Source organism: Eulemur rufifrons, chromosome 30 (assembly GCF_041146395.1).
Source record: "Eulemur rufifrons isolate Redbay chromosome 30, OSU_ERuf_1, whole genome shotgun sequence".
NCBI lineage: Eukaryota > Metazoa > Chordata > Mammalia > Primates > Lemuridae > Eulemur > Eulemur rufifrons.
Window position 1 is genome coordinate 91,839,368 of NC_091012.1, and position 26,534 is coordinate 91,865,901.

Consider the following 26,534-nt stretch of genomic DNA (forward strand, 5'->3'; position numbering starts at 1 on the left):
TACCATTTGCTAAACTTTCATACCTCTTTGCTTCTGCATATACCTTTTCCTCTATATATAGACTACCCATTCTGTTTTGTCTGCATGGCAAACTCCTGTTCATTTTTAGGACTCAGTTTCTTCTATGATGCCTTCCTGAACTTTCTCAAGTAACAATCACTGCTTCCTTTGTGCTCCCACTGCACTCTGCTTATATTGTTAATGTAAAAGAATTAAAACAGACATGAGAAAGGGTTCCCAGTTTTCCTTGCCTTCAACCCTTACCCATTTTTCCTTTCCCTCTCTTTCTCGACACCCCTCCCACCTATGAACCTTGACCAACTGACAAACTATAAGACTTGGAAGAACAACTCTCGGAAAATAATGACAGTTATTAGGATAGGATTGCACCAATATATTCCTGAGGAAGAGGTATTAAAACTGGAACAATCTCCAACTAAAAGTTTCACAGCAAAAACTGTTACCTGAGCCAAACCACAAGGACACACATCCCTTTCTCCTCAACCTATAAAACTCTAATCCTGCTTCAAGTTGGGAAATTACCTGGAGTTCAGGTGCTCCCTGAGTGCATCAGCTGAATAATGCATTTAAACCCCATTTGAGTCGCTTAAATTATTTCCTTTTGACAGTAACACAGCACTTAGCAAGGCCAAACAGTTAGTAAGTGGCAGAATTGGCTTCAAACCAGGGTCTGTCTGCCTCTACGTAGAGCCCAGGTTCTCAATTACTGTGCCCTGTTCATTAGATAAATGAACTGTCATCCTGGACTGCTCATGACAGTTTTATACAGCACCACTTATTCTAAAATACTGCCTAATAGTCTTTCAGTTTACTCATTTAATTTCTTAGAGCTAGCTATCATAACCCTTCCCCCCCAACAATATTGTATGGCACTTTTTTTCAGTTACTCTTTAAGAATAAATCTATGTGTGGATGATTTTGTGACATATTACTGACAACTCTAGAAACCATTGGGGAAGTCCAGGGTTGGGAGACTCATGGTTCTAATAAAATTAAAACCTCTACCCAAGAGCTAGGAGTTAGCACCAGGCATTTATATACATATCAGTGCTGCAGAATAACAAACAAGAAAGGGTAGACGGAACAAAATCAACCATAACCTCTTAACACAGTATGTTATAGTATGATTTCAATTTAAAAAAAGCATATATGCCTAAGGACTAAGAGAAGAAACACCAAAAAATGAAAATGGATTTTTAGGGGTGGTGGGATTGTGAGAATTTTTCTTCTGGGAAAAACAAATAAACCTATCCCCAAAATACACCCATAACTACTATAATAATTCTAAAAATAAATAAAAATAAGAACTTATGGTAGAATGATCATTCAAACTTACTTATTATTGGTTATAAAAGTGAGCTATGGTATTCCCTCATTGCTCTAGGCTATCTGTCAGAACTCAGCTTATTTAAAATTGGGGTATGGTACAAGGCCTACTTATTAAGTTAGCCTACACCGAGAGAACAGCAAATCAATGACTGCTGCTCTTGCTACCTAGGCAATTTTGCGCTGCTATGTTGTTGCTTTTGGTATTTGATTAGAATACTGAAATACAAATGTGCCATTCATAGCATATGTAACTTATAAGTGTTTTGATTTGGCCAACTTAATATTCAGATCATATCCAATGTCCTCAAGCAGTTCACAATCTATTGTTTCAGTGAAAGGCACAGAGTTAGAAAGGCTTGTATGCATCAACAGAAACAAATGAAAGTGATATGCCTATTGACATTGCCCCTACTTGGCTTACCGATAACTGGGTAATCAACTGTTGTAGGCTACGAATCATCTCTACATTTTCTTTTAATTCTTGGTCTTCCAAAATCTCCACTAGCTTTTGAAGGTCCACTTTGCAGCTGAAAATTCAAGCAAAAAGAACTCAAGGGTTAATCATACTGCAAAGGCCACAGGATCCATGATTATATACTAAGGTGGTATAGGTCATTAACAAATATCTGGTAGGCAACTTACGCTGCATGCTGCCTGAGCTCTTCTAGCTTGGCACTCATTTTTTCATTCGCTTGCTCCGTCTGCAACAAAGACACAGGAGATCATCAGTGGCAGTGCCTCACAGCCTCACCTAATAATGCTCTCTCTCCTACTCCCATGGATTAAAACCTAGGTAGAGAGGCTGTCTTTGCTGTAATAGAGGATTTAGTGAGCTTTGGTTATTTAGTGAGAAATGTGTTTTTTAACAGAGTCATGGAAATTAGCCCTTCAGTCAACATGAGCTACTAAAAATAGCATCCAAGCAGCTGGGTTTTATGCTTGCCATGAAGCTCAGACTATGAGGTGGAGTGTGAAGCCTTAATTCCATAGAGAACTTTGCAACTAAGGGAAAAAGCAGTACTTCCTGGCATGCTACTCTCTGCTGTTTGCAAAAAAAAAAATCACTTACTTTAAACTGCCTCCTACACTACACTGTTCCCTAGCCCCAGCATAAGGGCATTTAAAACATAAAAGAGCCTCACACTAAATTTGAGCCGAGATTTTTTTTTTAAAGTTACACTATCTGATATGGTAGGCTAGTTTTAGCAAAAGACAGCAAGAAAAAGGGTAAGGCACAAGAATGATGGTAGAGAAAGAGGAAATGGCAGAAGGCAGCTACATTTTGGGGAGTGACTGATATTTTCAGTTTATTTCAATCACCGTATCTGTAACATGCTGGATGTTATAACAGATTTTGCAAGAATAGTTTATATAGGACAAAAATGTGCTTGTTATGAAGTTATGACAGGATATCAAACAATAAGCCTATCAGGCAGCCATTGTAACAATCTCATAAAGGTCATATGGGTATGCAGCTAGAATAACAAGTACTGTCTGTTATGTCAGCTACACTCACATACATGTGAAAACATGGCTTCTAGAGTTACTTCAAAGGCATAAAATATAACACTGGAGACAGAAAACTGTATATGAAAATCCCCTAGATCCCATTTTCACCCTTCTGCTAGTAATGAACAATACAATGGACATAGGAATTAGCCCACTTTAAAGAAATCTTTAAGCAGCTTATCCTTCCTTGACTAGAGAACGCATGGATGCATGAAGGTAAGTTACAGAAGTTCAATTACATTTTGGTAAAAACTCATTTTCGCTTCTGGCAATGGTTGTGCTATCAAAGATTGAGCTGTATTTAGTAAAAAACCTTAATGACAGAGCCAGCATGCACTGATCCAGGAGGTTACTATCAGACAGACAGGTAGTAGGAGTCAGAACTGGTGTAATCAGTTACATAGTGATCCACTATTTGGAAATTAACCACATGGAAAATGAATTAAAATTAATTTCCCGGCTGTTGGATCTCACCATGGCAGCTGTCAGGATGGGATATGAAATGTGACATTAGGGGAAGGAAGATAGAGAAGAACTAAAATCTTAGTGAGGGAACAGTTACTTGCTATTATGGATAAAGATTAGGTAGGAATTAAGGTGACAGAGGGACTTGGTTCTTTCCTTTCTGGTATTTTAGAACAAATCTATTTTAAAATGGGATTCATGTAGAATCTCTGTGGTGGATACATAGATGTTCACGGTACAATTCTTTTAATTTTTCTGTATGTTTGATTACAAGCCCATATATTTACCCTGGAAGGGTTCCCAAGAGGGTATGATAATACAAATACATTTCTTTCCACATAACTTGTCTGTCATAATGAGAAGCATGTTAAATATTTTAGAAACTTAAGCTAGTAAATGTCTATATTGCTAGTAGTTTAGTCTTGGGGCCTCACCAAAATGATCCTCTCCAACATCTGGGCTGTCTGACCAGCTGCCTCGCTCAGACCACGACTTAATTTTTCATTCTCCTCTACCAGGGACTGATTCTTCCCCATCAGAGATTGTAGATTTTCTGATGGCTCCACACTAAAAGAAAATAAGTAACATATTAGAAAAATATCTGATTGATAACACCTATATCAAAGGTGGGTAAAAATATATCCCATAGGCCTTTTGGGTGGGGGATTAGGTTAAAATTACCCCCCAAAAGTCTGGGAAAACAGTGTCCAACACAATCTATCCTCTCAGTTAGGTAGCATACTGCATGAACAAGAAACACGCCCTTGAAGTATTTTAATGGTTTGGAGGAGATTATAATTCAGAGCCAGATATGATTGTAACAGGATGAATAAACTCTACCTTGGCTCTTGGTTTAAGATCTTTCTATTTGTGTCCTGTAGGTAAGAAGTGAAGGCAAACTGTAGCTAAAATACATGTTCTTTCCCTTTTCTTCCCACCCTCGATCCTTCATCAAAATTCAGGGTAGTAGGGAAGGAAGAAGAATGGAGGAGGTAGAAGAGATGCTGCTCAGGGTCAAAATGTAAGCTCTCAACACAAGTTAATTATCCATTTACTGTAAAGTTTAGGGAAATAGCATTTAAAAAGTTAGAAAGTTGAAATAATGACCAGTGGCCACTAAGAGCACATTTCACAATTCTTTGTAAATAAGTGCTTCCTTCTAAATGCTTACTTTGCTTAAAACTGATGACCTCCTGTTCATTTGCCTACCAATTTTAAATTACTTAGAGTGGATGCTGGCAACAATGGTATCTGTTTCACATAGGAGTGAAAGGGAGGAACAGAAATAGCTTGAAGGAATACATATAGGTAAGAACTTTTGGAACTTATACATATCACTTGATATCAGTTCAAGACTAGTGAAGCAGACCAATAAGAAGCATAGTTTTTTTTAATCCACTGGGATGAAATGTTCAAAAGACTGGAAAATAGGACTGGTAAAAAAAGATCAGAAGAAATATGAAGATTTGATCTAAAGAAGACTGAAGGGAAAAATGAATAGTTGTCAAGCCTATGACAAAGAGAAAAAAAGGACAGGGAACAGCTGTTCTCAATCTCAATAAAGGCTAGAAAAGGATTTCAGGAATAGAGTAGACGCCCTCTCACCCAGCTTAAGACCCCTATCAATTCTCATAGAAGATTTTAGACTGCTCTTTATCAAAAAGTTAATAGCAAGGCCACACAATAAGGCCTCATATTACACTGTTGAGAATTTACTAAGACTCTTATGAAGGAATGTTCCATCAAAACATGGATTATAAAAATAAACTATTAGTAAATTTAAGTGTTATTTTAGATTGCTGTTTCCTTATTTCCTTATTCTTATTAAACTGAAAACTTCCATGCATCATTCATGTAAATTGACAAACTTCAAAGTAATGATACTTTCAACTCAATAGTTTTTTTTTCCCTAAAATTTTCCAGGGTTTATCTAGATGGGAAAATCATATTTAAGTCAACCATTGATTTTTCCAAATTTAGCACTTAGGGTAGCCTCTTCAGTGTAATTTGAGGCTAATGACTGAATATTTAAATACTACTACAATTAATAATAATAATAATAGATGGACACACTTATAACTTTGACTCAAACTGTACAAAAGTAATTCATGTAACTAAAACGTTTGTACCCCTGTAATATTCTGAAATAAAACAAAAAGATTACAATGGAGCTGAAAAATTCCTCTTGCCTAGTGACATCGTAGCTGTCTTAACTAATGTCCTAACAACAAGAGTCTCAGGCAGGGCCTCCAGGAGATATTCCAGAAGAAGGCATTGTTATCTAGGAGATGACAGCTCCATGGGTATCATTGCCCCTGAAGACCATCCAGTGGGACAAGATGTGGAGGTAGAAGACAGTGATATTGATGATGCTGACCCCGAGTCGGCCTACGCTAGCTAATGTTTGTGTTTGTGTCTTAGTTTTTAACAAAAAGTTGAAAAGATGAATAAAAAATTAAAAATTTTTAAAATATGAGAAAACTTATAAAGATATAAAGAAAGAAAAAATAATAGTTAACACTCCCATAGAATTATGTGCTCAGTTATATTCTAAATGCTTTATTATATTAAACTTATTTAATTCTCATAACAGCTCTCTGAGGTAGGGTCATTCTATTGTTATCCCCATTTTACAATTGAGGGAAATGGAAGTACAAAGAGATTAAATAACCCAAGGCCACACAACTAGTGAGTAATGGTGAAGCTGGGATTTGAGCTCAGCAGTCTAGTTTCAGAGTTCATGCTCTTAACTACTATGGTGACTATAGAGATAGGCACTGTAGGAATGCAGAGAATACCAGATATAAAAGCTCTCATAGTAGTAAGGAAAAAAGAGTTCTTGGCAAGATTATGGATATATTATATTACAAGACCACAACATGAAATAGGACAGCCATATGATGGGGTAAGTCTTTAAGAGTAAAGCAGAAAACGGGATTAGGGCCAGGCAAAGATCAGACTGAAAAAGAACATACAGCAGAAAACCAATGTTTTCTCATGCTATTTAATTACCAAGGCTCGGAATTCACGTTTGCTGAGTATATGTAAACTGACAAACACAGAAAATAAATATGAAAGCTTTAATGGCACACATTCACAAACAAAAGAACATAATCCAAGGACAATAACCCAAAAGATTCATATATATAAAATGAACTTTTTATAAAATGCCTTACAAAATGTCTCTAAAAATATACATATGCATTTTTGAGAAAAGTAGCAGCATCTTTATTTCTCTGTAAAACATTGAACAATGAGCTGGGGGCAGTGGCTCATGCCTGTAATACTAGCACTTTAGGAGACTAAGGCAGTAGGATCGCTTGAGCTCAGGAGTTGGAGACTAGCCTGAGCAACATAGCGAGACCCTGTCTCTACAGGAAATAGAAAAAATAGCTGGGCATGGTGGTGTCCACCTGTAGTCCCAGCTACCTGGGAGGCTGAGGCAGGAGGATCACTTGAGTCCAAGAGTTTGAGGCTGCAGTGAGCTATGACAATGCTGCTGCACTCTAGCCCAGCCAACAGAGCTAGACCCTGTCTACAAAAAAACTAAAACCAAAACCAAAAAACATTGAACAAGGGAGTTTAAATGTTTGATTCATCAACTGTTTCTTAGAATCTATTGCTTTTGCAGCTGAAATTATATCTTTTAGTATATTCTAGACAGTCAGAAGTCTGGAATGGTTTTCTTTAGTCTTGTGTTCATTAGTCTTATCAAATGTGACATGTTTGTGCTAAATTGAAAAAAAAAAAAAAAGGAAGAGCATCAATTGCTTCTAAATGAGTATGGTGAGAATAGGCCTTTAAGGGACTCTAGCTTTCTTCACTTTATCCAACATTCTTAAAATATTATCAAGTGACCCAGACTAAATTACTAAAAGAGGAAAACTTGAAAGAGAAGTGTAGTCATCTCTGGGTGATGAAATTATAACAACTTTTAAGTTTTATTCTTCATATTTTTCTAAATGCTCTACAAGAAGCAATGTATAACTTTTATAATCAGAAAAAACGAATGAGGTATTGAAAATAAAGGTAGCAAAATAAGCTTACATCATACATAAGAATAAACACCAAAAGGAAAAATGAAATGTAAAAAATAAAATGACATTAGTTCTAGAAGAAAACACAGGTGAATTCCTCTTTTAACCTTGGTGTAGGGAAAGGCTTTCTATCTATTAATCAAAATCCAGAAGCATGGGGAGAATGTAAATGGTGTAGCCACAGTTTAGCTGCTTCTTAAACAGTTAAACATACAACCCAGCAATTCCACTCTCACGTATCTACCCAGTGAAAACATATGTCCATATAAAAACTTGCAAGTGAATGTTCACAACAGCATTATTTTTAATAGTCCAAAAGTGGAAGTAACCTAAAAATTCAACTGCTAAATAGACAAATTTGGTATATCCAGACAATGAAATACTATTCAGCAATAAAAGGGAATGAAGCACTGACACATGACGAACATGTGTGATGGATGAATCTCAAAAACATAATATAAATGAAAGAAGCTAGACAAAAAGACCACATACTTATGATTCCATGTATATGAAATAATAGGCAAACCTATAGAGACAGAAAATAGATTAGTGGTTGCCTTGGGCTGGGAGTGGGAATGGGAGTGACTGCAAATGGGCATGAGAGAACTTTTTGGGGTGATGGATATGTTCTAAAACTGGATTGTGGTGACAGTTGTACAACTCTGTAAGTTTACTAAAAATCATTGAATTGTACACATAAAATGAGTGAATTTTATGGTATTTAAATTATAACTCAATAAGGCTAAGAAAATCCAGAGGCAATAAAAGAGACTAATGAACTACTATGTAACAATTAAAAATGTTTTGTATGACCAAAAAAACCACCATAAACAAAGTAAAGAACAACTGACAAACTGGGAGAAATATCTGTAACATACACCACAGACAAAGGGCTAATATCACTAATATATAAAGAACTATTAAAAATAACGGTAAAAATTAAGGTTGCTATTATTAAAAAAACAGAAAATAAGTGTTGGTTAGAATATGGAGAAATTGGAAACTATGTACACTGCTGGTGGGAATGTAAAATGATGTTGCCACTATGGAAAACAGTATGGAAGTTTAATTAAAAACAGAATTACCATATGATCCATATGGTACTTCCAGGTACACACCCAAAGGGATTAAAATCAGGGATATGAATGGCTATTTGTATACCTATGTTTTTTTCCTTTTTTAAGGAGACAGTGTCTCGCTGTTGCCCAGGCTGAAGTACAGTGGCTATTTATAGGTGCACTCATAGTGCACTACAGCCTGGAACTCCTGGGTTCAAGTGATCTTCCTGCCTCAGCTGCCTGAGTAGCTGGGACTACAGGCATGTGCCACCACGCCCAACTCTACATCCATATTTATAGCAGCATTATTCACAACAGCTAAAAGATGGAAGCAGCCTAAGTATTCATAGACAGATGAATGGATATACAAAATGTAGTATATACATACAATGGAATATTATTCAGCCTTCAAGTGGAAGGAAATTCTGACACATGCTACAATATGGATGAGCCTTGAAGACATTATGCTAAGTGAAACAAGCCAGTCGCAGAAGGACAAATACTGTATGATTCCACTCATATGAGATATCTAGAGTAGTCAAATTCATAGAGACAGAAAGCAGAATGGTGGTTGTCAGAGTCTGAGGGGAGAGGGAATGGGGAGTTACTATATAGAGTTTCGGTTTTGCAAGATAGGAAAAGTTTTGGAGATGGATGGTGGTGATGATTGCACAATATTATGAATGTACTTACCATTGAATTGTATACTTAAAAATGGTTAAGATGGTAAATTTTATGTTATATACATTTTACTACAAGTTATTAAAAAAGGACCAAAGGACAAAAAAATCAGATAGAAAAACGGGAAAAGATATGGACAATTCACCAGAAAAAGAGATAAAAGTGGCCCTCAAACATGGAAAAATGCTCAAACTCACTCATAATTAAAGAAATGCAAATTAAAATGTCATTATAGTATTTCTCACCTATTGACAAAAATTGAAAAAGTATGACAATACATTCTGCTGTTGAGGCTGTGGGAAATAGGCACTCTCATACACTGCTGGTGGGAATGCAAACTGGTACAACCCTTCTGGAGGGGAATATGGCAATACGTAACAAAACTACTAACGCACTTACCTTTTGCCCCAGCAATCCTACTTTTAGAAATCTACCCTGAAGTTAAGCCTCTAACAATACCAAAATATATACATATAGGTTATGCACTATAGCATGTTTGTAATTGCAAAATATTGGGAACAACCTAAATGTGTATATGTAGGAGAGAGGTTGAATTAATATATGGCACATGTACATAATAAGAATATTAGGCAGCTGAAAAAAAGAATGAGGAGAACTTCTCTGAACTGGTAAGAAATGATTTCCAGGAAATACTAAACAAAGCAAAGCTACAAAGAATATATTGTCATTATATACAGTATACTACCATTCATATGAGAAAAGTGATATAAGAAAATATACAGGTAATCTGCTCATTTGAAAAGAAATATAGGAAGGCTAAACCAGAAACTAAAGGACTGGTTAAATACAGGGGGAGGGATAACAGGAATGGAAATAGGGGTGGAATGGGAACAGGGTAGCAGAGATGAAGAGGGAATGACATTTCTCTGAGTTTATCTATTTTTCCCTTTTTAATATATACAGATAAATAGATACAAAAATATAGATGAGAGTGTATGTGTGGGTTACTATACATGCAGATTTGCAAGCTCTACCTGCTCGGAGGGCCCAGACGCAGTGAAACTCTAGTAACAATGAGCACAGCTATCTCCAGTTCCCAGATCTTGGTTTCTAAATACCATTTTCCAAAAATAAAGAAACCAATGCTCCTTGGAGACATGGTTGATTCCAGAACTAGGGCAGGGAAAATACAAGATGGGTTTGGAACATCTTGTAGAAATGCCAAAAACTTGAGAACTTATTAAAGAACACAAGAGCCAACCCAATGGAGCTCCTAATGGACAAAGGAGAAACAATTTGAGCAATAAAATGAATGACAGTACTGAATGTTAACCCACAGAATAAAATAAATATCCATGCATCTATACAGATAAAACTAAACAGTCAAATAAACAAAGGGGAAGAAGAGACAGCTCTTCCGCACAGAATTCCAACTAATAAATCTCTGAGGCTAGAACCCACGTTCCTTCTGTTACATCAGACTACTTCGAACATCACTAGCTAAGTCCTAAATAGTCAGCAAGATTGGTAAGATCCATACCTTCACACCAAGTGCTATCAGAAACTTTAGTAAATCAGGGAAAAACAATTATTAGGAGAAATATCCTCTACTAGAATATACATTTAAAATTAATCTATGACTCTTACTTCATAGATCCAGGCAGGGTACCTCCATGGGCTTGTAGCAACAAGACCTGTAGCTGTTGTACCTGGGAGAAGCAAAGAAAAATAATCAGCTAGCCACCAATCAAATGCTACTTATCCCTTGGCGGTGAAATTACCACAATTAGCAGTAGGGTAATTTTACTCAATGCCTATGAAATCTAAGGCAGATTTTAGATACTACAGAAGGCACCAGGGTTGATGAGCCAATGATAAAAGAACAATCAACATTACATGAACAACTATTACTTAGAAGTTGAGTTGTCCCTTTTATCCAAGCATCTTAAGTTTTTATTGAACACCTTTTTTTTTTTCTTTTAAGAGACTAGGGTCTAGCTATGTTGCCCAGGCTGGGGTTTGGTGGCTACTCACAGGGGCAGTCATAGCACACTGCAGCCTCAAACTCTTGGCCTCAAGAGATCTTCCTGCCTTAGCCTCCTGAGTATCTGGAGAGTACCTATTTTTTAAATCAAACTCACACAGGGCTGTGCAATGTAGGTGTATACAAAAATAAAATATGGTCCCTTCTCTTAGGTTTACAATCTAGTTAAGGAAGACAAGCCTAAAGCCTAAAAGAGTAGGAAATAATACAAGCCAGAAGATGCTAAATTGTCAGAAATAGTTAAGTACTTCAGGGTTCTGAGAAGCAACAAATTAACAAAACCCTAAAATAATCAAAAGGAGGCTTCATGGAGATGGATCTTAAACCAGAGCCCATGAGCAAGCATCCTCTCCCATTCCCTTCCATGACACAAGAGGAGCTGTTCTGCCTCCAATGACTAGTCTCCTTGTTTGTGCTTTGGATCCCCACTCTTCTTGCCTCCTTATGAATCTTACTGTTACTCCTTCTCTCTTCTATATTTTCAAGTTCTCCTTTCCTACAAGATTCTTCTTATTAAGATTAAAACATGTTCAAGTCTCTCCCATCTTAAAACGAAAACCCCACTTCCTTTCTCTCTTGTCCTATTTTTCTTTTTTGCAATCAAAATTTGAGAGAATAGTTTACACCAATTGCCTCCAATTCCTTTAGTTCACCCCTCACTTACTCCTTAACCCATTCCAATCTGATTTTTGCCCACATCATTTCACTGAAATAACTTGCTAAGGTCACCAGTGATCTGCATGTCACTAAATCCAACAGTCATTTTTCAGTCTTCATTTTACTTGATTGACTGTTTGGTAGTATTTGGCTTACCAGACACCACACTTTCTGGTTTTCCTTCTACTCTTATAGCTGATCCTTTAAGTCTCTTTCTTGGTTCATCTTTGCTCTGCCTTTTTAAATGATAAAATCCCCCAAAGCTTAGTATCAGTCTTCTCACTTTATACTGTTTTCCTTATATTCTCTGTCTATGGTTTCAATTACCATATATAAACTCAAATTTATCTCAAATGCAGATCTTTCTGAACTTTAGACCTTTACATTCAACTATGTATCTGATATTTCCACTTAGTTGTCTGCTATCCTTAAATCTTGCCCTTTTCCAGTGCACTGTAGGTCAGTGAATATCCAGTTCTACATGCCAGAAATCAGGGTGTCATTCCCCTATCTAATTAATTGGTTATTTCTTTCTGTCACTATCACCACCACCCTAAGTCCAAGCCACCAGTGTCTCTCACTTGGACTAGTACCTTCTTAAATGGTCTCCATGAATCCACTCTTGCTCTACTATAATCCATTTTTACACAGCAGCCAGACCATCTTTTAAAAATGTGAATTATCAATGTTATTTCCTAGCTTAAAATCATTTTTAACATGGTCCATGAGCCCTTGATCAGGCCTCTGCATTCCCACTAGCCTCATAACACTGGAATACAGGCACACATCAGTTATGGTGCTTCACCGTATTGAGCTTCACAGATACTATTGAAGGTTTGTGGCAACCCTCCATCAAACAAGTCTATTGGCACCATTTTTCCAACAGCATGTGCTCATTTTGTGTCTCTGTGTCAGCATTTTTTTTAGCAATAAAGTATTTTTAATTAAGGTCTGTACATTTTTTTAGATATAATGCTATTGAACATTTAATAGACTATAGTATAGTGTAAATATAACTTTTCTATGCTCTGGGAAACCAAAAAATTTGTGTGACTCACTTTATTGTGGTGGTCTGGGACTGAATCTACAATATCTCTAAGGTATGTCTATACTCTTTCCTTTCTACACTCTAGCCACACTGATATTCTTTGAGTTCTTCAAATGTACTATACCCTTTCCTAACTCAGACTCTTCCAGCACTTGATACATGCCAGGCATTGTTCTAAGTGCTATACATGTATTAACTCATTTAACCCTCACAAAACTCCTATGAAGTAGGTACTATTATTTCCATTGTACATATAGGGAAACTGAGGCACAGAGGACTCACCCAAGGTACATAGCTAGTGAGTTATAGAGCCAAGATTTAAACCTAGCAATCTGGCTGCAGTGTCAATGCTCTTAGGCACTATACAGTTGTCCCTTAGTATATTTGGGGGATTGGTTCCAGGAATCCACTTGTACTCAAGTCCTGCAGTCAGCCCTGCAGAACCTGCACATACAAAAAGTTGGCCCTCCATATACTTAGGTTTCTCATCCCCAAATACTACATTTTTGATCTGCATTTGGTTGAAAAAAAAAATCCACATGTAAGTGGACCCATGCAGTTCAAACCTTTGCTGTTCAAGGATCAATGGTACTTTGCTACACATGCTGTTTCTTCTCCCTGGAACTCTCTTCCTTCTTTTATGCATAGTTAATTTCTACTCAATCTCTCAGATCTCAGCTCAAATGTTGCTACCTCAGAGAAGTCTACCCAGACTAGATATATAGTTGGCCCACCATATATGTCGGTCCTGCATCTGCGGATTCAACCAACTGTGAATCGAAAATATTCGAAAAAGATAATAAAAATAACAATACAACAATAAAAAACAATAAATTAAAAATATAGTATAACAACTATTTATATAGCATTTATATTATATTAGGTATTATAAACAATCTAGATGATTTAAAGCAGTGGCCCCCAACCTTTTTGGCACCAAGGACTGGTTTCATTAAAGATTTTTCCATGGACCAGAGCGGTGGGGGGGAGATGGTTTCAGGATGATTCAAACACATTATATTTATTGTGCAGTCAAACCTCTCTGCTAATGATAATCTGTATTTGCAGCCACTCCCCAGCACTAGCATCACTGCCTCAGCTCCACCTTAGATCATTAGGCGTTAGATTCATATAAAGATCACGCAACCTAGATCCCTCACATGCGCAGTTTACAGTAGGGTTTGTGCTCCTATGAGAATCTAATGCCAATGCTGATCTGACTGGAGGCAGAGGTTATGTGGTGATGCGAGCAATGGGGAGCAGCTGTAAATACAGATGAAGCTTCACTCACTCACCCACTGCTTACTTCCTGCTGTGCAGCCTGCTTCCTAACAGGCCACAGACCAGTACCAGTCTGCAGCCTGGGGGTTGGGGACCACAGATTTAAAGTATATGAGAGGATGTGTATAGGTTATATGCAAATACTATGCCATTTTACCTAAGTGACTTGAACATCCATGGATTTTGGTATCTACCAGGATCCTGGAACCAATCCTTAGCAGATACAGAGGAATGACTGTATAATAGAAGACCCTGCACTGTTCCATACTTTCATAACACACTATCGTAGGCCATAATTATATAATATTATATATTACAATTATGTATGATTATGTGTTTTGTATTTGTCTGTCATTCTAGGCACTAAGTTCCACAAAGGTAGGAATTGTGTCTGCTTTGTTCAATAAAGTATCCCAGCAGAGTACCTGTCACACAGTAGTATTCAGTAAATATTTAATGTTAGAATGAATGAGCAAATAAATGAATAGGAAGAAGGGCATTTTTGGCAATAGAAATAAACATGAAAGAAAATGGGACAGAACTGAGTATGGTATTTTATAATTCAAATGATACTGTGGACAGGTAAATTACTTATATTCTCTATAGTGAACCCTAGGAGGAAAGGGGATAAAGAAACAAACTGTAGTCCCAGCTACTCAGGTGGCTGAGGCAGGAGGATTGCTTGAGCCCAGGTGTTTGAGGTTGCAGCGAGCTATGATGACGCCACTGTACTCTAGCCTGGGCAACAGAGTAAGACTCTGTCTCAAAAAAAAAAAAAAAAAAAAAAAAGCAAATCCCTCCTTATTTGTAATTAGAATCTCAACTACTTAGAGACAGCCTTTTACAAGCTAGTCCCTATTCTCAGTTTCAGTCTTTCCCAACCGGTTCTTCTACTTGTTCAAGCCCCTTCCATATTTTAAAAACACAGACCTACATCCCTTGATCCTTCACTACCTGACTATTGTCTTTTTTCACCTTGCCTTCTTAAAAGAAGCTTCCTCCAGGTCCTTATCTACCATTCTATCTATCCATTTTATTCTGTAGCAGCCTGCTCTTATCATTACCTTGACCTTTTTCTCACTGAGGTCACCAATAGCCTCCTTGTTGAAAAAAAAAAACCAATGGATACTTTTCAATCCTTATCTTACGTTATATTTCTTTGTAAATTTATACTTTTGACACCCTTCTGGAAATGCTCTTCCCTTGGCTTCCATGATACCACTGGGTTTCTTCTCACATGTCTAATCCTTGTTAATCTCTCTTGTCTTCTCTCCTTTCCCCATTCCTTAAATATTGGTATTTTCCAGAATTCTGTCTTTGGCCTTTTTCTCTTCTTCATTTGCTTATTCAACAATTATTTAGTGAGTACCTTTAATGTGCCAGGCACTCTTTGATCTCATCCACTCCGTAAATTCAGATACTATCTAAATGCTGATGACTCTCAAATCTCTATCTTCAGCTTAGATCTCTCTACATTAAACCCATACAGTCAGCTATGTTTAAACATTTCTACTCAGATGTTTCCCAAGCCCTTCAAATTCAAAATTCCTGAAACTGAACTCATCATTTCCATTTTCCTAACGTACCCTATTTTCCCCCTATATTTCCTGACTCAGAGATTGTCCTACCAATCACTCAGCTGCCCAATCAAGAAACTTCGGAACCAACCTTGACTCTTGCCACACACACTTCTTTCCCCACATCAAATTTGTTACCAAGTAAGCCTGAAACATTCTACCACCTTCTTGTTTTTTGCTCTAATTTGCCCCCTTCTCTTCATCTCTATTGCTACTATCTTTAGTTCAGGCCATAGTTCTCATCTGGGTTATTATAACAGGCTAATTAATTTTCTTACTTCTGGTCATGCCTACCTCTAAATCTACTTTCTCCACACTTGCTGGAGAGATCTCCTTAAAACATACACTTCACCATCACCCTCTTATTTAAAACCCTTCAGTGGTTCTTCATAGTTTTCAAGACATATAAGGAACTTCAGAATCTGGCCCCTGCCTACCTGTCTGGCCTCAGTGAAATCTCTAATCTTAAATAGATAGAAAATATGTTAATAGGAGTTACTTTAAGAGGTCCCCAAACTAACATACTGCTTAACCATCTCTAAACTTCTGATAAAGGAGAAACTGAAAAACAGAAACTCTGTCTTTCCACTCACATACTTGTAATTTTTCCCATCAAATTTTAAGTGCCTTATACCTGTTGCTTTAGATGATTAAGTTCAGCCGTCTGGGGATCAATATTAACAATAGGTTTGTTCTTGATTTTTCTTGCTCTGTCAGCATAGCGAAGGGTATTCAATGTTTCCTCTAGATTGGAGTCAGCAGGACTCACACAGGCTATCATAAGAGTATGGCTATTACCTCCTAGAGAATCTGAAAAAGAACAATAAAGAACAACAGAAGGAAATGAAATCAATCAAGTAGGATGCAAGCGAAGCTGTCAATTTGGGCTGGCGATTTAAAACTCAGAGCTGTAAGAAAAAGTTCTTAGATATCTACAGATTTCTTATATATGTCAATATAAAAAATACTAAGATTTCTGCTGTGTAAAATGATATAGTTTAGAATCCTATAGCAAGTGTCCCCATTTTCAAGAGAGATCGTGACCTCAACAATTAATTAGATTAAAACAACTGGGACCTTGCCCAAGTAAGTTAGGAGTCACTATTGGTATTAAACATTCTTAGGATGCCCCCTCTAGGTAGATTTTAATTCTCCAGGGAATTTTGCTTAGTAGCACTAATAATTAAAGAACAGTAACCAAGTTCAATCTCAGGTGCAATGTACTAAGTACAGTTGGCACTCTATAGATTTCTTGGCTCTCAAAGTCATATATGAAGACAGCTTTCCATTATCTTAGAAGCCTGCCTGCCAACAGCTCTCTCTCCTATTTATTAATTAGAGAACTCTGTATGTGATAGTCCAAATAGCTGGCTTTTTACCTGTTTAATCTTTGCTGTCTCAGCACTATCATTCTAAGTTACTCTCTCTTATTTTTAGAGGTACTTTGGACTTACCTTGAAGCAGTCGAGTCAACTTGGAATCTCTATAGGGCACAAAGCCACCCTTTTTGTCATCTCCAAGAGCACTGATTACATTTCCCAAGCACAGGAGGCCTCGATTAATATTAATACCTAATAGCAGGAAACAAAATGTAAATTGCTTGGTAACACATCTAATGTATACCTACATTTCTTCTGAGAAAGAGAAAAGAAATAAAGACCCAGAGGAAAATTAAGTCACCAATACTAAGAAAACTTCTTAATCCTGTTCACTTTTCTAAGTGCCTATTTAAGTTCAAAGGACAAAGGTCCAAATGTTGGATATGTACAATTGAGTCCGTTGGCACTTCTTGCCCTTTGTCACGGAAACAAGGCAGACAGATAATTATTATCATGACAACAATCATCTGTGCAGTTATTAATGTTTACTTTTTTATATCAATTATCACAATCCTTAAATTAATGCTGTGAAATTAGATGGAAAGCTATTTTTTACTGTCTTATTATTTTTACTATCATTCTCATTTTATAGATAAGGAAATAAGCTCAGAGGATGAATGAGTGGCTTGCCTAAGTTCAAATATCTAATAAGCAGTAGACCCGAGGTTCCATCTTAGGATTTTAGTCAAGTCCTATGCTCTTTCCATTATACCATACTGAAATACTTGGTGTATTGTTGCTTTTAAAAGGTTAAAAATTCTTTTCCACTTCATTTAATTCCAAAGGTTTGCTTTTTAAACATTGTAATAATCTCTGAAGTCCCTCTAAAGCACCTGTCATTTATTACATTTACTATGGGATGGGAATATAGTATAATGGCGAATTGCATTGGCTAGGTTCCAATCCAGGCTTGTCACTGACCAGGGATATGATTTTTGCTAAGTTCTTCTATAACAGGAGGCAAATCTACCTACCTTATTGGGTTGTGGTAGGGAATTAAATAAGATACTATAAGTATAAGTTAAATGATAAATAAATGGCGTTATGGTTTGAATGTTTGTGTCCCTTCCAAAATTCACATTAAAACTTAATCCCCAATGCAATAGTATTAGGAAGTAAGGCCTTTAGGAGGCGATTAGGCCATGGTGTCTCTGCCCTCATGGATGGTATCAGCGCCTTATAAAAGGGTTGGAGGTAACTAGCTAGACCCTTTTGCCCTTCTGTCCCTTTTGCCATGTGAGACACAGGGTTCATCCCCTTTTTCCCTTTTGTATGTAAGGATGCCACAAGAAGATGCCCTCACTAGACACCGATTCTGCTGGTGCCATAATCTTGGAGTTCTCAGCCTTCAGAATTGTGATAAATAAATTTCTACTGTTTATAAATTACCCCATCTAAGGTATTTGACATAGCAGCACAAATGGACTAAGACAAATGGCATTATTACTGTTAGCTCTATACTTATACAGCCATACCTTGGACTCCCTAATAACCTGAAACATTTATAAGATTCTGAATTCCAAATTCCTCTCTGACTGCATTCTATTTTCCTTTCATGAATACTGTCCTTCACCCTTTTTGTGACTACCGATTTACTGATACTTTCTAATACTGTTAGTAAGATTAGCATTTTCTGGACCTTAAACTCCATTCTGAACCCTGTAGTCAATCATTTCAGTTATGCTTTCCCAAGAACTCACTGGACCTATGACCTTCTGCCATCCCCACCATGTCAATTCCCAACCATAGATTAACTGTGTGTGTGTGTGTGTGTGTGTGTGTGTGTGTGTCTATCTATAGGCTGCAATGCTGAAGAAATAAATAACATAGCCAAATGGACAGCATCCATTATAAACACACTATCTAACCTTAGCTGAACCCTTGGTCAACTGACAATCTTTTCTTCTTCATTCCTACTTTACTAACATAATCTAATTCACCATGGCAGCCATTCTAAACACTCATCATTTTTAAGATTATAAATCTATCTTCATTTTCTATTGGCAGATGATTTTACCAAATACTTTATGGAGATCAAAGTTATCCACCAAGGATCCCTAACTTTCCCTCTCTCTACCTCAAATTCTTTCCTTTGCTGTTATCCATTCCTTTATCCTTCTACCTGTTTCAGAGGAAATAGCTGCCTCTATTTCCAAGGCTCTGCCTTCTGCCCTTCCCTGTGTTTCTATTCCCTCTATTTTCTCTAGGATTCTGGATCCTTTGATCTTCCCCCTCTCTCTTGGATTTTCAATTTGTTATCTCTTCACTAATTCCTTCATTTCAGTCTATACACATGCCCAAATCTCCCTAATCTAAAACAAAAACAATTTCCCCAAATAATCATCCCTTTCTTTTCTTTTTATTGCCAATTGGAAGGGGTATCACTGTGCAGAGCCATTTATCCTATCCAGGATGTGAAGGAAAGCCTGCTGAGATTTATCAAACCTGCTTGCCAATACCTGTTCTAATCCCTGTGTTAGTCCATTCCTTTCTTTTCTTTCCCTTTTTAGTCAAACAGAACATTGTGTTTTCTTATTGGCCCATACAGCACCCGGATATAAAGGAGAGATTGCTCAAGTTTTTCAAAATTGCTGAGCAAAACTTCCACTATAGTTTCACATAGGAACAAAATAAAATTCCAGATGAACCCTGAAAAGAATCTATGGTTGTGATCTAAGCAAGAAGCATAGACTTAAGGATAAAGTAGGTGTTTTTTTTTTTTCTTCAAATGAGAGCTGGGGCTCTGGAATAGAAAGGCGCTAAGGGATATAAATGTTTCTCTAGAAAGAAATCATCAAAAAATGGGATTTGATTTCCTGTTAAGATATGAAAATGTTATGTTCTTGACAAGGATGGAATATACATTACAAAGACTGGGAAGAATATGTTTGTATAGACTTAAAATTTCTGACCAAGGACAGCTATGAAGAAAAATGCCCAGATAAAATTATATAACCGAAAGTTCTTCTTTTGGTAAGATTGAGAACAGATCAAGTAAGGAGAGTCAAGAATACTACTCAATACTTTTGGGTGTTTGTTCACTAGGACAACAAATAAATAATAAAAGAGATTTTAACTTCAAAAGGGAAATATAACTTCACAGGTATCATGGAGGCACACTAAAATGGGTTTCACAACTGGAATAGAGGAGTGTATTTGTAACAAGGGAGGGAGTGAAATCAGGTAGGAGAGAAATGATGGAAATAGCTCTATATGCAGTGGTTCTTAATTATAGGCAGCTCTGCTTCGTAGGGGACATTTGGAAATATCTGGAGACATTTTGGTTGCCATAACTTGGGGGTGGGGTATGTGTGCTATTGGCATCTAGTGGGTAGAGGCCAAGGATGCTAAATGTCCTACAATGTATAGGGCAACCTCCCTCCCCCTAAACAGTTATTTGACCCAAAATGTTAATAGTGCCACAGCTGAGAAACCCTGGTATATATGTGAAGAAAATATGGACCTAAGGCAGTAGCATGGCCAAGTAAATTAAGGTATAAAACAGAAGCAATATTACAGTACAGATATGATCTGCCTGGCCAGAGAGAAAGGGAATGATCTGTTACTGAAAGGGAGCACAAAACTTACAGAGGCAACCAGTGAGAGGGGATAGTGGGAAGAGCACTTGATTAGGAGACAGAGGATCTTAGTTCAAACTCTGCCTCTGCCACTTACCAATGTGTGTTGAACAAGTCACTGAAATATTCCTTTATTCGTGATACAGGGGCAATACCCACTTTACCTTATGGAACAAAGGTGATAAAAACCAAATGTGATCTGTAAAGGGCTATCTACATATAAGTTATTATTAATAGAGTAGAGAAACCTGGAAATCTGGATGTTTGCTAAGTCACATAAGGTTGAAAGCAGAGTACCCGATAAATCCCTTATTTATTCTGATAACAATTTCTTCACCCCAAAGGTATTGCAAATGAAGAAGGAAATGGCTGCTTTGGCCTTCAAGTTGACACACAAGGAAGAATTGATTATAGAAGTAAAATGATGGAAATCTGGTTGTAGGGGACCAAGGGGCATGGTCAGACATCAGTAGCCTCAACTTTAAGAAGACACTCTCTAAAATTCAAGCAAAAAGACAGTTAAGATCCCAGGGACAGAAAGTCTAAAAGGGAAAATAAAAAAGGATAGAAGTCTTTCAAAAAATAAAATTCTAATTATCTGGTCACAAATTATTCCAATAAAAAAATCAATGTAGCTACATATGAATGGGCTTTCAAATAAACTCATATATAAAAAGAATACATAGAGCACTATGGGAAATTCTGCCCAAACATAGACTGACCACCAGCATCTCTCTCCTCTCCCTCCTAAAATATCACTAAAAAGAATAAAAATTGTACTAACCCACTAGATTACAGAGCATAGGAGAGGAAATATCAGTAGGCAGAAGGTTTCAAAATATTTTTAGAGTAAGGGTGAGAAGTGATAACTGCCTTAGCAAGATAGAGGAAGCCTCAACTTAAAGTGCCTTCAGAGTGGCAATAATGGTGACAGTAGTGACAAAACAGCTAAGTTTATATAGTGTTTATAGCACTATAGGTACTAGGTACTTTATACCCAGTACCTCATTTAATCCTCACAATAGCTCAAAGTAGATATTATTAATATAATTATTGCTGTTCTGACAGATATGAAAGTTGAGGCACAAAGAGGTTGTTATGTAACTTGCCCAAGGTCACACAGCTAATAAGTGGCAGAGTCAGAATTCAACTGTAGGCAGTATGGCTCCAAAGTCCATCAAATCTTAATCTCTATGCTCTATGGAAGTGAGCTAATTTGCTCACTTAGAAGACACCAGGTTCTGTAGAAAGAGGAGAGTCTGGGAGTTGAAAAGAGGGCATTGGTAGAAAATCTATACAGTATAGAGAACTCTTAAATTCTCAAGTCTCCTCTTCAGAGGCATGTAACTACTGTGTTGCCCATTCTCAATAATTCCCAGTCTACTTTATGGAATATACTTTTTATACTCGCCCATTAAATGTTGATATTCTCTTGGGACTGTTTTAAGTTCTTTTATGATATACACTCTCCCTGTGTGATCTCATCCATGTCTAGAATTCCAATAAACATCTATATACTAATGACTCCCTAAATCTACATCTCCAAACTAGACCTCTTTTGTAATGTCCAAATCTGTATTATGACTGCCTACTGAATACCTCTAGTGGACTATGCCCACATGGCAATGTGCAGAAACATTGAACAAAACAGAATTCATCTTTCAGTGCAAACCTATTCCACTTCCAGCACTGCTTTCATTGTCTCACCATATAACCTGTCGCCCAACCAACAGCAAATCTGAGTCATCCTGGACTCTTCTTTTCTCACCTCACACATCCAAATCCTTTATTCACTGAACATTTAGTGAATATATGTACAATGAAGATACAAAGGATGAATAAGTCACAATCCCTTCTCTCAAAGAGTTCATAGTCTAAAGGGAGAGACAGATGTACAAACAAATAAATACAATGTTAGAGGAAGAGATATGTAGTTAAAATGAGTTCCCATAGGAGAGAGTGGTAAACTTTACCTGGGAAGGTAAAGAAAGGCTTTAGAGAAGAATTGAAGTTTGAGCTGAATCTTGAAGGATGACCAGGGCAATGCTGATGGAGGAAGGAAGAGCAGGAAAGAAGAGTATAAGGGTATTCTAGGCAGAGGAATTCGCATACGCCAAGGCACATGTTTGTGAGAAAACATTATACATTTAGGAACTACAGGTAGTTCAATATGAGTACAATGAAAATTATGAGATAGTGACAATGAGGCCACAGAATGGTTAGAGATAGATCATAAAAGGTCTTATATGTCATGCCCAAGTATTTGTATTTATCCTATAGGACAGTGGTTTCCAATTGCATTCCTCAGATACTTTAAGGAGCCACAGAGATACTTCAGAGTTTCTGCAAAGTATACAGTTCAGTGGCATTAAGTACATTCACATTGTTGTACAACTATCGTGACCATTTAAAATTATTTTAACCATTTTAAAACTACATTTAAATAGTTCATTCCAATGTGCTATATACAAAATCTTAACACACTAAAGTCTACCAACACATTACCTTATGCATCAAGGTTAATTTTTATGCAGTCTTTGAAAATATCTCTATCATTTGCATGTATGTTTGAATATTTTACAAATGTATAGTTTAAGGTTGTGGCTTTGTACTAGACTTTTTTCCATTTCACATGTTCACCCAAGGAAAACTGTACAAATAATTATACAGTAGTCTACCCTTACCTTGGTTTTAGTTACCTGTGGTCAACCTAGCTCTGAAAATATTAAATGGAAAATTCCAGAAATAATTCCTAAGTTTTAAATTGCATACCATACTTCTCTGAGTAGCATGATGAAATCTCACTCTGTCCCACTCCCTCCCACCCTGTATGGGAATCATCCCTTTGTCCCACCCCCCACTACCCATTAGTCATTTATTAGCCATCTAGGTTATCAGATTGACTGTCAAGGTGCTTGTGTTCAAATAACCCTTATTTTGCTTAGTAATGACCCCAAGGCACAAGAGTAATGATGTTGGCAATTTGGGTATGCCAAAGAGAAGCCATAAAGGGCTTCCTTTAAGTGAAAAGGTGAAAGTTCTTGACTTAATAAAGAAAGAAAAAAAATTATTTACTGAGGTTGCTAAGATCTACAATAAGAATGAATCCTCTATCTGCAAGATTGTGAAGAAGGAAAAAGAAATTCATGCTAGTTTTGCTGTCACTCCTCAAACTACAAAAGTTAGAGCCACAGTGCATGATAAATGCTTAGTTAAGATGGAAAAGGCATTAAGTTTGTGGGCGGAAGACACGAACAGAAAACATATTCTGACTCACAGCAACATGTTTCACCACAAAGCATTGAGTCTATATGAAAACTTCAGCAAGGGATCCCCCTGAAATGAGTGACACCACGCCATTTAAGGCAAATAAGGGATGGTTATACAGATTTAGGAACACATTTGGACTGAAAAACATAAATTACTGGAGAGGCTGTGTCTGCTGATGAAGAAGCATAGGGTTCGGTACTTTCCATGGTTTTAGGCATCCACTAGTGGTCTTGGAATGTATACCTTGTGGCTAAGAGAGGGGAATGCTATACCACTATAGCACAGAAGCTTATACTTAAACACAGACATAGGCAGTTCCTCAATTCATGTGTTCATCACTGCATCACAGTCAATTGTATAGTAACAAATGAATGTGCAAATCCATATGTTAAGATGGTTTCAGTGTTTCTTATAAGCTTTGAGTATGTCTTGTTAGACATTTAGAGTTATTACACAATGTAAAGTATGAAAGATACTGTTAGTGAACCAACTCTGGACTTTCCTACTCTTCCTCATTCAAGCTCCTGTATCAATTTAATAATTGAAAGTAATTCTGAGATTGGAAAAAATGTTTATAATTTGTAACTATATATCAGTATGAATCAGAATTTTCTTGTTAATGTACCACCAAAACAAATTATAGGAATTAACTGCAAAATTTTAAAAAAGATTGTAACTATCATCTATAATCCCCATCATGCCATGAATTAATAATGTTCACTGGAGTCGTATTTGTAATACCAAAGTCTGGAATCAACCTAATGTTCATCAATAGAGGAATGGCATAATAAATACAATGGTATATCCACATAATACACAGACATGAAAAAGGACATGGTAGATCTATATATGCTGTTATGGAACAATCTCCAACACATATAGTTAAGAGGAAAAATAAGGAGTAGACTAGTGTACATAGTGTGCTTCCATTTGTACAGAAAGAGAATATCTAGAAATATAGACTAGGGATAAGAAGAGAAAAAATTACTTTTTGTTCTATTGTATTTTAAAAAATGTTTCATTTTGAAATAGTTATAGATTCTCAGGAGGTTACAAAACTATGTCTAGGGAGGCCCTGTGCATCCTTTACCCAGCCTCCCCCAATGGTAAGATCTTATACAATTATAGTACAATACCAAAACAGGAAATTGACATTGGTACAATTCACAGAACTTATTAGGCTTTCACCAGTTTTTACTCGTATTCTGTGTGTGTGTGTGTGTGTGTGTGTGTGTGTAGTTCTACGCAATTTTGTCACAAGTACAACTTCATCTAACCATCACCAAAACCAAGATACAGAACTGTCCTATCACCACAAAGCTCTCTCATAGTACCCTTCATAGGCACACCTTCCCCCTCACCCCCAATCTCTAACCCCTGGAAACCACTAATATATTCTCTCCTATGATTTTTCAATTTCAAAACTGTTATAAATAGTTACAGAGAATCTACTAGTGGTTGCCAGAGGTTAGGGATGGAGAAAGAATATGACTTCAAAAGGCTAGCATAAGGGAGTTGTTTGGAATGACGGAACTATTATGTATCTTTAATGTGATGCTGATTACATGACTCTGTACGTGTTAAAACTCTAGAATTGTACACCAAAATAAAAATAAATTTTGTTGTATATTAAATTAAAAAATTAAAAAGTAAAAAAAAGAATGTTATAATGGCATCATACATTGTGTTACCTTTTGAGATTGGCTTTTTTTCACTCAGCATAATAATCATCCATCTAAGTTGTTATATCTATCAGTAATAGTTCATTCCTTTTTAGTGCAGAATAGCATTCTATGGTACAGATGTACCAGTTTGTTTAACCAGTCACCTGCTAAAGGACATTTGGATTCCTTCCAGTTTTGGGCTATTATGAATAGAGCAGCTGTGAACATTCATGTACAGGTTTTTGTGTGAACACACATTTCCATTTCTCTGGGATGAATGCCCAATAGTGCAACTGCTGTGTCATATGATTAGCACAGCTTTAGGTTTTTTATTTTTTTCTTTTTGAGACAGTGTCTCGCTCTGTTGCCCTAGGCTAGAGTACAGTGACGTCATATTAATAGTTCATGGCAACCTCAAATTCCTGGGCTTAAGCAATCCTCCTGCCTTAGCCTCCTGAGTAGCTAGGACTACAGGCATGTGCCATCACAGCTAGCTAAGTTTTCTGTTTTTTGTAGAGACAGGGTCTTGCTATGCTGCCCAGGCTGGTCTTGAATTCCTGGCCTCAAGTGATCCTCCCGTCTCAGCCTCCCAAAGTGCTAGGAACACAGATATGAGCCACTGTGCCTGGGAGGTTTAGTTTTATAAGTAACCGCTGAATTATTTTCCAGAGTGGGTTTACCATTTTACATTTACTATGTAGAGAGATACAGTTTCTCCACATCCTCACCAGCATTTGATATTGTCACTATTTTCCCTTTTAGCTATTCTGAGAGGTATGCAGTGATATCTAATTGTGGTTTTAATTTATACTTCCTTAATGACTAGGGATGTTGAACAACTTTTCATGTGTTTATTGCTATCTGAATTTCCTTTTTGGTGAAATATCTGTTCATGTGCTTTGCCCATTTTCTAGTTGGATTGTTTTTTACTTTTGAGTTTTGAGAGTTCTTTATACATTTAAGATATAAGTCCTT

The 26,534-nt window shown here is 36.8% G+C and overlaps 1 protein-coding gene across 1 annotated transcript in view; it reads right to left on the reverse strand.

The window, feature by feature from the left end:
- Positions 1-26,534, reverse strand: part of KIF4A (kinesin family member 4A) — a 113,536-nt gene that overhangs the window by 48,343 nt on the left and 38,659 nt on the right. Inside the window, exons 7-12 of the mRNA XM_069464435.1 lie at positions 17,123-17,239; positions 16,303-16,478; positions 10,709-10,770; positions 3,759-3,891; positions 1,993-2,051; positions 1,772-1,877 (exon numbers count right to left, since the gene is read on the reverse strand). Of these exons, the coding sequence (XP_069320536.1) occupies positions 1,772-1,877; positions 1,993-2,051; positions 3,759-3,891; positions 10,709-10,770; positions 16,303-16,478; positions 17,123-17,239 (653 nt within the window). The remainder of the gene's footprint in view (positions 1-1,771; positions 1,878-1,992; positions 2,052-3,758; positions 3,892-10,708; positions 10,771-16,302; positions 16,479-17,122; positions 17,240-26,534) is intronic.